The 12,565-nt window shown below is 35.0% G+C and overlaps 1 protein-coding gene across 3 annotated transcripts in view; it reads left to right on the top strand.

Moving 5' to 3' along the window:
- The window catches only part of LOC150094438 (rho GTPase-activating protein 12-like), a 413,607-nt gene that overhangs the window by 222,278 nt on the left and 178,764 nt on the right, over positions 1-12,565 (top strand). For all 3 annotated transcript variants that reach the window (XM_090412339.1, XM_090412341.1, XM_090412338.1), the window contains one exon: positions 5,401-5,496. In XM_090412339.1, coding sequence (XP_090268465.1) covers positions 5,401-5,496 — 96 coding nt within the window. The remainder of the gene's footprint in view (positions 1-5,400; positions 5,497-12,565) is intronic.

Below are 12,565 nucleotides of genomic sequence, written 5' to 3'. Positions count from 1 at the left end.
TATTCTCCTTCATAGATGCAGGTTCAAATATGAACGCCTCTTTAAAGAAAGTTGTGAAGCTTTTTTACACTGACCGAATTTAAATTGAAATGATTGCCTCTCTCTCTCTCGAAGATCTGGGAGACTTTTATTTTATGTATTCATTAAAAAACTAATTATCTTAAATATTAATTATTTATTAATTTCTTTCATTTCCTAGCTCGCGACAACGTTGTATTCTAATGGGTGATCCACCGAATGTTCGTTACTTGTATTCTATTCCTATCTGTTTGTAACACTGAAGATGTACTATTAGTTTTAGTATGAAATATACCTTATTTATTAATTAAAGTTATTACTGTGGCCTTACGTGTTGCCTTTAATAATTATACTATGCCACAGGTCCCTCTAAAAATAAGTATCTTTAATCTAATTTATAAATTAAGATTGTTATATGAAATTGTGAATTAATACTTATAATTTATTCATCACTGATGAAATTTACCCTTCTTTAATGCTTAGCAATGTAACATCACGCAGCTCATTCTACTTTTAAATGATCAATTGTTTTCCACGTTGTAAAAAACTGTTCCTATCAAGCCATTGAGGAGAGTATGTTAGTTTCAGACTGAAATATTTGGCAAACATTAAAATATTTTTGTGTTAACATGTTTATAATTCTTAGAATTATTTTATTTTTTAGACTGATTTATTTAATTTCTTGGAAACTAATATGTGATGTGAAATATCTTAATGAGTTCGCCTGGAATATGATGAAAACTCATAATGAACTCAATACATTTACCTGTAAATGATAACCTTCATTCTTGCTCTAAATTTATGCTTCTATTTTGAGAGGGTTGGAGTCAAGAATTGTTTCCCCTCCCTGCTTTTTATTTATTTATGCATTCCAACTTGCTGATAGTCTTGGTAACAAAGACTGGCTCTTAGTCTACTCTGCGTCAGAATATTGTTCACCAGTCACTAAACAGTCCTCATATCAAGAAAATCGACATGTAAATAAATGCAACGATGAGGACAATAACAAGTTTTGTCAAATCCACTCTCCTCTACTGGTTTCCTACTTCGAGCAATATTGCACCACCAAACCTGCACATACAAAATGCTCTAGTAAAAGAATACAAAAAAATAAACAGCAGTAAATACCCTGTTGCTGATACATGAAGACCTTCCATATATAAATATGAATTGCCTTAAATCCCGACGGCCTCCACTAATACTGCTGAAGAACTAGTAAATAGCAATTTCAATGTTAATTCGAAGTGTCTAGAAACTTGTAAAGAAAAATCGCCACTAGATTTAAACACGTATATCTTTCCCAACCAAAATCCAAAAGGGATTGAGCTTCCACATCATCTATGGAAAAGCCTAAGTAGGATACACACAGGACATGGTATCTGCACAGACAGCTTTACACAAGTGGGGAAGATCACTTACATCCCAATGTGACTGTGGGATCATAAACCAAGCCATCCGGCACATTGTGGAGGACTGCAGCATAAAAGCCTACTGTGGTGACCTAAGAGACTTTTTTGAGGCAGATCCTTCAGATCTTGATTGGCTATCTGAACTAAACTTAAAATTTTAGACTTTTTTTTACCTGATATTTGTATATGTGCATTACTTGTCTCATTTTTATTGTCTGCACAAATACGTATTTATATATTCTGATGTCATGTGTCTTTATTATGCCGTACCCTAAATAAAATAAATAAATCTAGTTGTTTACTGTTATGGCTATGTGTTATGGTGCTTAGTGAAACATCCAGAAAGAGTACAGAGTAGGAGGAGGGTTGGTGGTGGAATAATAATGTACAAGAAGCAGTGATGGCTAAGAGGAAGGCAAAGCAGAAGTGGGGTGAGTCAAGAGTGGAAGAGGACAGAGGAGTACAGAGAAAAGCCAAGAGAGTTGTTGCATAGGCAAAGGCCATGGCATATCAAGACCTTTATGATCAATTTGAAACAAAGGAAGGACAGAAAAAGATTTATCGATTGGCTAAATGTAGAAATAAGGCATCAAAGGACTTCGTACATGTGAGTCAGATCAAAGACTGGAGGAAGGGTATTAAGGATAGATGTGGATATAAGAAACAGGTGGAGAATATACTTTGAAGGGCTTTTGAATAAAGAAAATGCAAGGATTCACAGAGAAGATGGGGAGCAAGAATGGAAAATTGGTGGCCTTGACAGGATTCCAGTGGAAGCATGGAAGGCACTGGGGGAAGAGGGAATTGACTGCTGTGGGACCTGTTAATAAAAGTTTGTCAACAGGAAAATATACCTGAGGAATGGAGGAAAAGTACTCTTTTCCCTATCTACAAGAGTAAAGGGGATGCACAAGACTGTAAGAATTACAGAGGAATGAAGTTGCACACAATGAAACTCCTAGAGAGGGTTCTTGATGGAAGACTGAGGAAGGAGCTAGAGATTGAGGGAGCAATTTGGCTTCAATGCCTGGTCGATCGACGACAGATGCTATCTTTGGGTTACAACAGATTGGAAAAGTTTCAAGAGAAGCAATGGGAGCTATATCTGGTATTTATTGATCTGGAGAAAACGTATGATAGTGCCAAGGCAAGAAGTCTGGAGGTGTCTGAGAGAGAAGAAGGTACTGGAGAAATATGTCAGGCTGGTGCAGATGTACAGAAATGTGAAGACAAGAGTTTGGACCTGTCTGGGAGAGACAGAAAGTTTTCCAGTGACAGTTGGCTTGCATCAAGGGTCAGCATTAAGTCTGTTCCTGTTTGATATTGTGATGGAGGAGGTGAGAAAAGACGCACCTTGGACTATGTAGTATGCAGATGAAATCGTGCTGTGTGCAAAATCAAGAGAAGAAGTGGCAGCTAAACTGGAAACTTGGAGGAAAGTACTGGAAGAGTGAGGTATGAGACTGAGCAGAAGTAAGACTGAGTATGTGTGTTGGAAAGTGGATGACAGCCAGGAGACAGATCTGGAGTTGGAAGGAAATGTCATCAGGAAGATCGGTGACTTTAGATACTTAGGTTCAACAATGAAAGAGGATGGTGAAGCTGAGAAGGAAGTGGGATGGAGGAACTGGAGAGAGAGATGGCTGCAGTGCTATGCAATAAGAGGGTGCCGATCAATCTATAAGGCAAAATTTACAGGACAGTAGTAAGACCAGCTATGACGTATGCTATGGAAACTGTGGGCATGAGGAAAAATAACATCAGCAGGACGGAGGTAGCGGAGATGAGAATTATTAGGTGGATGTGTGGTGTGACCAGAAAGGATCATCTGAGAAATGACTTTGTAAGGGGAACAGTGAAAGTCACGAACTTAGGAGCAAAGTGTTAGATCCTGAATGGAGAACTTTACAAGTAAGTTCTTTATTGAGGATTTAACATGATAAATATTACTAATTAAGGAGATAACTGCACATCAGCTAATAATTATGAAAATTTTCTTTTTGTTATGTGATAATGTGTAGTCCATATGTACCATATATTGAAATTTATTCCTGTATAACTGAAATGAGAAGCAAAGAATTTTGTCAGAATAGTGAGAATTATGTAAGGGAATTGTTAAGTTATTTGTAAATCCCATTACGTTGTCTAGTACGTTACAAAATTTCCGGAAAAGTAATAAGTAGTAATCCGGAATAATCATGTATAATCTGTACGAGTCAAGCGTAGTGATGGAAGCTGAACCTATGCGGAAAGTGATGTCAGAACGGCTACCTGGAATAGGGTAACCTAACAGATTAGGGAGAGTGTAGGATAAACCAAAGGGCATGAACGATGGGGTTCGTGGGTAAAAAACACATCGAATAGAGGGTGCCTGAAAGGGTGAATAAAAGACTATGCGTGCCATATTACAGCGCTTTTTCTTCTTCGGTTCCTGGATTCGAGTTTTAGGAGGTTTGTCGGGAGATAGGTGAGAGCGTAGTGGGTCGAATACAGTGATGTTGGACGACGAGGGCTATTCTTGAGAACACTTGAGGATTTCCAAGCGAAGCTGATTGTGTTACGACGACCTATGCAGAATCGAGCATTCGAATAAAGTCCCATCAAGGAGAACGGAGAAAATTTACTGTGGAATGGTAGACAGCACGCCACAGGCCGGAAATGATTCTAAGAAAAGCGTAGTGCATCGCCAGGCGCAAAAACGGCCGATAACTATACAGTAAGGTAATCCAGATCTACATGAGATGGCGGCATGAAATCAGAAAGGATCCGGTAATGTTAAGAATTTCATTCTATGTTAAAATCACTTAGAAGAATGAGAATTTTGTGTATACTGTAAACTAAGGACACTAATAGAGAACTTTTAAGTGAGAATTTGATTGAATTAGTTAAGACCCTGTGGAACAAAAGAATTGTTGATAGGCAGTATTTTGATTGAGAATGGCTAGGCTTGACTAATGAAATTTAGAATTAAGATAGTTATTGATAGAGTATTAATGAAAGTGTTCAATGCATGTACTGTAAATAACTTGTGAAAGAAATTATATCCTAGTAGTGTTATGCTTACACTTAATCTTATCTTTTCGTAATTGAAGGATTTAGCTTACTCAGTTTCATTGTTGTGATTTAGTATGAACCTTAACTTAGAGTGAGTTTTGTTCTATTGAGTATTTGAATTTTCTTAACTGTAAATGTTTTATGTTTTTCCAATAAACATGTTTTATGCCTTATACCTGAGTTTATGCCTGATTACGAATTCAGACCACCACTTATGAAATAGAACCTTTTTGGCAGGAAGGAATTAGATATTATTGCTAAAGTGAGATTTAGGTCACGACTGCTAACTGAATCTGCACAGCGCTGGCGTAAGATTAATAATTGTATGTATCCCTTTTGAATTTGGACTTGTTTCACTGAGCAAGAGTCTCTTCTGTTATAGGATATTAGCTAGCACAGCATAAAAAATAAATTTTGCCAATATCTGAAAAGGAAGTGGTACTGAATTAATATTTTAAGGGCACAACAGTAGATTAGAAAGCAAGCTATTTAGAGGTAGAACAAGGTATAATATAGAGAAAACAACGACCTAACAAAAGATACAGAAGGCAAGGTTGAGATGGTTTGGTCATGTGATGAGAAGGGAGGAAAGAGGAAATGTGGGAAGAAAAGTCATGCAGATGGATGTGCAGGGGAGAAGGAAGCGCTGGTGGCCAAAGAAGAGATGGAGGGAGATGGTGGAGGAGGACTTGAGGATGAAGAACTTGGATGTAGCTACAGCCCAAGACAGGAGGTTGTGGAGGAGACTCACTATAAACAGCGACCCTACTTAAGTGGGAAAAGCTGCAGAAGAAGATTGAAAACAAATATTTTTGTATAAAATTTGTTTTCTAATTTGATTACTGAAAATGCTGTGATTTTCAGTGTTGCCATGTTCTGTTGCACATTGTATTATTTATATATGTTATTTTTGTTGTAGAATTCTCCTGGAACAAAACCTGAGATGTGTATGAACCTTAGAGGTGCATCACTAGAGTGGTGTCCAGATAAGAGCAGTAGGAAGAATGTATTTCAGGTAATACATGTCTTAGAAAACCATACTTTGATTTTTTTTTTTTTTATTTTATTTATTTTTTTTTTTTATTTGAAATTTTCATTTCAAGATCATTTACAATTTAATATGATTCTTTTTTTTTTTTGTTTTAATTAAACTTGTGTATTAACTCAGTTTAATGCAGAGTTAACATTTTATTTATTTTTAACAATTTTTTAGCAGTGTATTTGTGTGTATAGAGGAAGAGCTTCGATACATATAGTATGCTGAAAGATTGTTTATTTCATAACATTGTTTGTTGGTGATATATATCACTGCAATATATATGTGCACCTACAAAAATGAAGGACATTGGACTTGATGGAATACTAATAGAAATGTTGAAAAGAGAGATTTCTTGTATATAAAAACTGTTGGAATTGTATAATATAATATATATATACATATCCATTATAAGGTTTTTACAAAAATGATAGATCATCTGAGCAATTTAGGTATAGGCTTTTTATGTCTTCTTCCTGCTCTGCAGATGAAGTTGATCTTTCCATCTTAATCTTGTGTGTCTGTGGTCTCTTCTTCCTGTAGGTTTATATTGTAGAACTAGTTTAGGAATCCTATTCTTATTCATCCTTTCTACAAGGGTGGTCTGAGAAGTTCTAGGCCTTGAACTATAGATGGCAACACTATCAGTAAGATTTTTTTTTTCTAAGTTGGTACATCTGTCATAAGCATCCATGTGAAATTGCAAGTCATTCTATCAAGTAGTTTGTTTTATACAGCTGTCTGAAGCAAACATGTTCTCTGTATTCTTGAAATGGATAAAATTGAGTATTGTGCAGTGATAAAATTCATTGTAAAAGAAAATTTAATGCCAAAAGAAATTCATTTGAAGTTCATAAAAGTTTATGGGCACTCTTCTCCTTTGTTTTTGACAATTAAGAAATGGGCTGCCGAGTATAAACATGGCTCTACCAGCCTTGAAGATGACCCACGTGAAGGACGTTCAGAAAGTGTAACAACAACAGAAATCGTTGATCAAGTGCACGATATGGTATTGGATGACCGGCGAGTGAAAGTGCATGAAATTGCTGAGACTATAAGCCTTTCAAAAGAACTTGTAGGATATATTTTGCATGAAGAATTGCAAATGAAAAAGCTGTGCGCAAGATGGGTGCTCGCTTGCTCACAGCAGATCAAAAATGCACTCGCATGAAAATCTCTGAGCAGTGCTTGGAGCATTTTAACAAGAATAAAACTGATTTTGTGCATTGATTTATTACTGGGATGAGATTTGGAATATCCATTGCACACCAGAATCCAAACAGCAGTCAAAACAGTGGACAGAAGCCAGTTGTTCAGCGCCAAGAAGACAAAGTCAGTTCCATCAACAGGAAAGGTCATGGTATTGGTGTTTTGGGATGCTAAAGGGATTTTGTTTATTAATTATCTTGAAAAGGGTAAAACAGTAACCAGGGAATATTATTCCAATCTTTTAACCAGACTAGACAAAAAAATTCGTGAGAAAAGACCTGGTTTGCAGAAGAAAAACCATCTTTCATCAGGACAATGCACATCTCACAAAGGTGTTTAGCAATGGGAAAATTAAGGGATCTGCACTACGAATTGTTGGAACATTCACCCTATTCCCCAGATTTGGCTCCCTCTGACTTCTATCCCTTCCCAAAACTAAAACTCTTCCTCACTGGTCAGCGCTTTTCTTTGAATCAAGAGGTGATTGCAGCTGTAGAGAGGTATTTTACAGATCTTACTGATAACCACTGCAGGGGATGGTATAATGGCGCTGGAGCATCGCTGGAATAAATGTATTAGTCTTAAAGGAGATTATGTTGAAAAATAAAAATAATTTTGAAATTATAAATTCATTTTTACATTATTAGGCCGAAAACTTTTCAGACCACCCTTGTATGTGGTGTAGCCAATTTTGCTGGTATTCTTCTATTTCTTGTATGATGTTTTTTTGTATCTAATCATTCTCTTATTTCTGTGTTTTTCTTTTTATCTAATCTAGTGAGTCCCAGGAGAGGTCTTAGAAACTTCATCTGTGTTGCTTCCAATCTTAGTCTGTTTCTTTGTTTTAGAATCCAAGTTTCATTTCCAAATTTGAGACATGTTTTAGAGGTCATATTATGTAATCTTAATTGAGTTTCTTTAGTCATTTGTTTTCCAAAATTTTTTTTAATTATGCCATTCATTCTATTGTAAATTTGTAGTCTTGCTTCCATTTGTGAATTAGTAATTTATTACGAGATTATATTTCTTAAATATTTGAATTCTGTAACTTGTTCTGATATTGTTAAGCATAATTTTGACTTTTTGAATGGCATTTCCACACATTGCTTAGCTTTTTTGTTTCAGAGATTTTCATTAACAATTTTTTGCTATTTCATTTAGATGGTTAGTCGCAATTTAAAGTTTATCTTCTGAATTTGAAATTAGTACTTGATCATCTGCATAAAGTGTTGTATTTAGCTGTATATTATTTGTTAGTTTATTTCTATCTTTAACAGTTGTTTTCCATTCTTTTAGGATTCTGTTTATATAAATGTTGAATAGGGTTGGGTATAAGCCACAGCCTTGTCTTACTCTTTTATTTATAGTTATATGTTCTGATAATGTTTCATCTACAAATTTGATGCAAATTTTTGTTTCTCTGTATAGACCTTTTATTGCTTTAATTAATTAAGGAGGTATTTTATCATCTCGTAATATTTTCCAGAGTTGATTTCTGTTCAAGTTATCATATGCCTTTCCATAGTCAATAAATAGAAGAAAAGTGGGCAGGTTAAATTCTTTTCATTTTTCTATGATCTGTTGTATTGTGAAAGAGGCATGTGCGCATCCTCTTCTAAAACAACACTGCTCTTCTAAACAATTTTCTGTAATTAGTCTGTTCTTTAAGATTTTTTGCATATAATTTAGATTCTGTTATTAAGAGAGTAATGCCTCTGTAATTTCCACCTTTGTCCTTGGGACCTTTTTTGTGAATATTTATTTACTACTCCAGTTTCCTATTCTTTTGGGATCTTTTTATATTTCCAGATATTATTGAAGAGTTTAAGTAGGTTTTCTTTTAAGCTGTTGTCTGCATATTTAAAGAGCCCCGACGCGTATTCCATCCAGTCATTTTCTGTTTCTTGAGTTTTTAAATTCTTTTTCTAATTCTTCCGTTACTATTTCTTCTGTACTTTCCTGTATACTGATATCTTCGATTTGGTGAGTTTTGTTTTCTATTTCTTGTTTTTCATTCCATAATATTTTATAGTATTCTATCCAATCCTCTTTGGAAATTTGATTATTTCTTAATTGGTCATTTTCTGCTGTTTGTAGTTGCCTGAAAATTTTAGAACCTATCCTTTGTGGTCCAGTGATATACTGCTCTAATGATTTAACAGTATTTACTCCAATCTTCTTTGCGTATACTTCTGAAAAGTTTTCTGACTTCAGCCCATAGTTTCTTATATTGTATATAGTGAGCAGTGATTTTACTCTGCAGATAATTTTAAAAGCTTGTTTTTTTCCTTTTGATTAATTCCTTTAAGTCATCATTCCAAGTTATGAGCCATTTTTTGTTTTTCCTTGATTTGTATCCTAAACTTTCTTCTGCTGCTTTTAGTATGGTTTCCTTCATATTTTTCCACTCTGTTTCAATATTGTTTGCGGTTGGTTTTTTATCTCTTATTCTGCTTTTATATAAGTTTCTAATACTCTCCTGTTCTAGGAGATGAATTTTAAGCTTTATTAGATGTTGGTTCGTTATCTTTTTTCTTTTGAAGTATGTGGTTCTTTTTATAAATTCAAATCTGCTTTCAACTAACATTCTACATGACAACTAAAATGATAGATATCAAAATAAATGTTAAATTTTCGTCAACCTGAAACCAGGCACATTTTCAGATTAACACTCTCAGTTTTAGATCAAATACAACCCTTAAACCAAATAATGGAAAAAACTAAGGAATATACACTAATCTCTTTTTACATGGCTTTTTTTATGGTTTTAAAAAACAAAAGCAATTCTATTTTTACACTGTATATTTTGATTTAACATGGTTCAAATGGCGCTTGTTTTTAAAATTTGTTTGAATTCAGTTCTGTTAAAAAGTGTATTTCCATTATAATTATCATTTCCTAGAATAATACATATGTACTTAAACTTGAATTTTGGGGACCCCCCCCCCCCCCTTGATGTTTTAAATATCAGGGATTACTCTACACCACAGAATGTAGACAATTGTGGTGACAACAAAAAAATCAGTTTTTGTAATTATGATTCCCCAAAGTTAAGCCAACAGATGATCCATTATATTCACTTGCCATTGGTTCCCGGAAGCAGAAGGGTGCTATGTTTATTCTTCGGAGTTAAGTTGATCCATTATGGTAGGCCCACCTATATAAAGCTGCTTGGAAGGAATTAAGCTGTTCGCTAAACAATAATTTCTTGTTTACAATTAGAAACGTTTGCACGCCTTGTGTTTTGTTCATGAAAGTTTTGTTCGTGCAATAGAGTTATATGAGTATGTATTAAACTTTGAAGTTTAGTATGTGTAATATCAAATTAGTGAAATTAATTATTGATTATTTTCAGATATTTTTGTAACATTACCCCATTAATCACAATGTCAGATAATTTAGTTAGACAGAAGAAGAAAAGCTATTTCTTTAGAAACCAAGATCCAAATTTTAGATCATTTAGAAACTGGAGAAAGTTCAACATCCTTATGGAAATTTATTGGACTGAACAAAGCTACCATGAGAACAATTAAGATAAATAAAGTGGTCATTAGAAAATCTGTTCTTCATGGAACAAAATTAGGTGCCAAATTGTCATCGCATACGAGAGACATAAAAGTGAAGATGGAAAAGATCCTAGTGATGTGGATAGAAGATTGCTCGCAAAAAGAAATACGTTTAGATGGAAATGTCATCAAACGAAAAGCATTACAGTTGTACAAACAGATTCAGGAAAGAGAGCCAACAACATCAAACAACAATTGTAATTTTTCTGCAAGCACAGGTTGGCTTACAACATTTTTCAAAAGATATGTGCTTCATAATGTAAAAATAAAAGAAGCTGCAACTACAGATGAGCTGGCAGTTAGGGAATTTCTTTCAAAACTGTCTAAAATTATTGAAAATGGTGGCTACACTCCCGATCAAGTTTGGAATGCAGATGAGATCGGCCTTTTTTGGAAAAAAAATGCCAAGTAAAACTTATATAGCAAAATCACAAAAAAGTGTTGGTGGCTTTAAAGCAGCTAAGGATTGTGTGACTCTATTAAAACTCATTAATCGATCCCTAAGACTGCAGGCAATGAAAGGTGTGGATTTTAATATATTACGAGTGCACTGGAAGGCAAACAAACAAGGTTGGGTTAAAAATAAATTTTTAATGAATGGTTCCATCAGTGTTTTGTTCCAGAAGTTAAATACTATTAGATGGGAAAAAAAATCTGGACTTCAAAGTTTTATTGATTATAGACAATGTGCTTGGCCATCCTGTTTTAGAATACCCAAATGTGGAATTTTGTTTTCTGCCACCTAATGCAACATCCTTAATACAACTACTAAACCAGGGGTGATCGCTACCTTCAAACTTACTATATAAGAAGAACATTCCATTACGTTTTGGATAAACTGGATAAGGATAATTTACTGACAGATATTGATATTAAATGGATTGCATCAAACTTGCTAAGTGGCATTATCAGAATTGAAACCATCAACTTTAAATGCATGCTGGAAAGTTACTTGGCCAGAATGTGTGAAAAAGGAAAACCCCATACCTTTGCATACAACTGAATATCCCAATATCATCAGATTAACACATGCAGTTGGCAGAGAAGGATTTGATGATGTTTCGTCTGTCTGCAGATATTGAAGAATTGATGGTTGGCAAGGCTGTTAGTAATGACAAAATAATAGAAGCTGTCCTTAAGAATTTTGATTTTTTAAAAAGAATAAAAGTGATGATTGAAGAGATTCCACTCACTGCAAGATTAATTAAAGAAGAGTTTCAAATGGCTAGTAAATTGCAAAGTCATTTTCTTACACATGATCCAAATACTGAACGAGCTGAACAGTTTAAACGTGAACTGAAGTCATATGGTGTGATATGACGAATTATCTAGTCAAAACAGGATCTCAGCAATTAATTACAGAGTTTGTGGTTTAAAAAAAAACCAACCTTCAGAATTGGAAATTAGTGCTAATTTAGTTCCTTTACTGAAGAAAACATTTTGTCATTGCAGTATGAACAGGACAGCCAAAGGGTTTCAAGTGATGGAAGTGATTTAATTCCAGTCTCACACAAAAGAATGCAGCTACTGTCAGAAAGTAATGGCAAATAAAATGTAACTAACACGGGTGTATTTGGGCCTTTTTGAATTTCTGTTTTATTAGTGACACACTATTTTCTTTAAGAAAGATACATATGTATATACAGTTACATCCCAAGTTGTTATTATTATTATTGTTCCGGGAAACTCCAAGGAGTCGACAGACTCATCGAGGTAGGTCCTAACATCATGTCAAGAACAACTATTCAACATTCACACGGTATCTATCATACCTTGCCTTGAACTCATTCACGGTCGTAGCACCCACAACAGACTCTGGAAGCTTATTCCACTCATTTACCACTCTCCAAGTAAAGAACCTAGCTCTAACACCCTTGTCAACCATGCTCTTGCCCAGCTTCCATGCATGGCCCCTAGTCCTCCCACCACCAGTCATATTTTCAAAAATCTCTTCTGGATCAATCTTATAAAAACCCTTCAGTAATTTGAATGTCTCAATCATATCACCCCTCCTTCGCCTATCGTCCAATTTCTGCAACCCACTAATCTTCAACCTATTCTCATAAGGTTCATTCCACAGACCTGCTATCATCTTGGTCACTCGTCTCTGGACCCTCTCCACTTCCTCCCCATCACGAAGAAACCCTGGTGCCCATAGCTGGGCACAGAAGTCCAGATGGGGTCTTATCAAGGCTCGATACAGAGGAACAACAACTTGTTCGTCTCTGCATGTTAAAGTATTTTTCAGAAGCCAAGTGATTTGGTGAGCTGAT

The sequence above is a fragment of the Typopeltis vanoorti genome, chromosome 22, assembly GCF_054136105.1.
Source record: "Typopeltis vanoorti isolate ZY-2024b chromosome 22, IOZ_Tvanoo_1.0, whole genome shotgun sequence".
NCBI lineage: Eukaryota > Metazoa > Arthropoda > Arachnida > Uropygi > Thelyphonidae > Typopeltis > Typopeltis vanoorti.
Note: the sequence above shows the minus strand (reverse complement) of the source record. Positions and strands in the feature narration are given on the sequence as shown.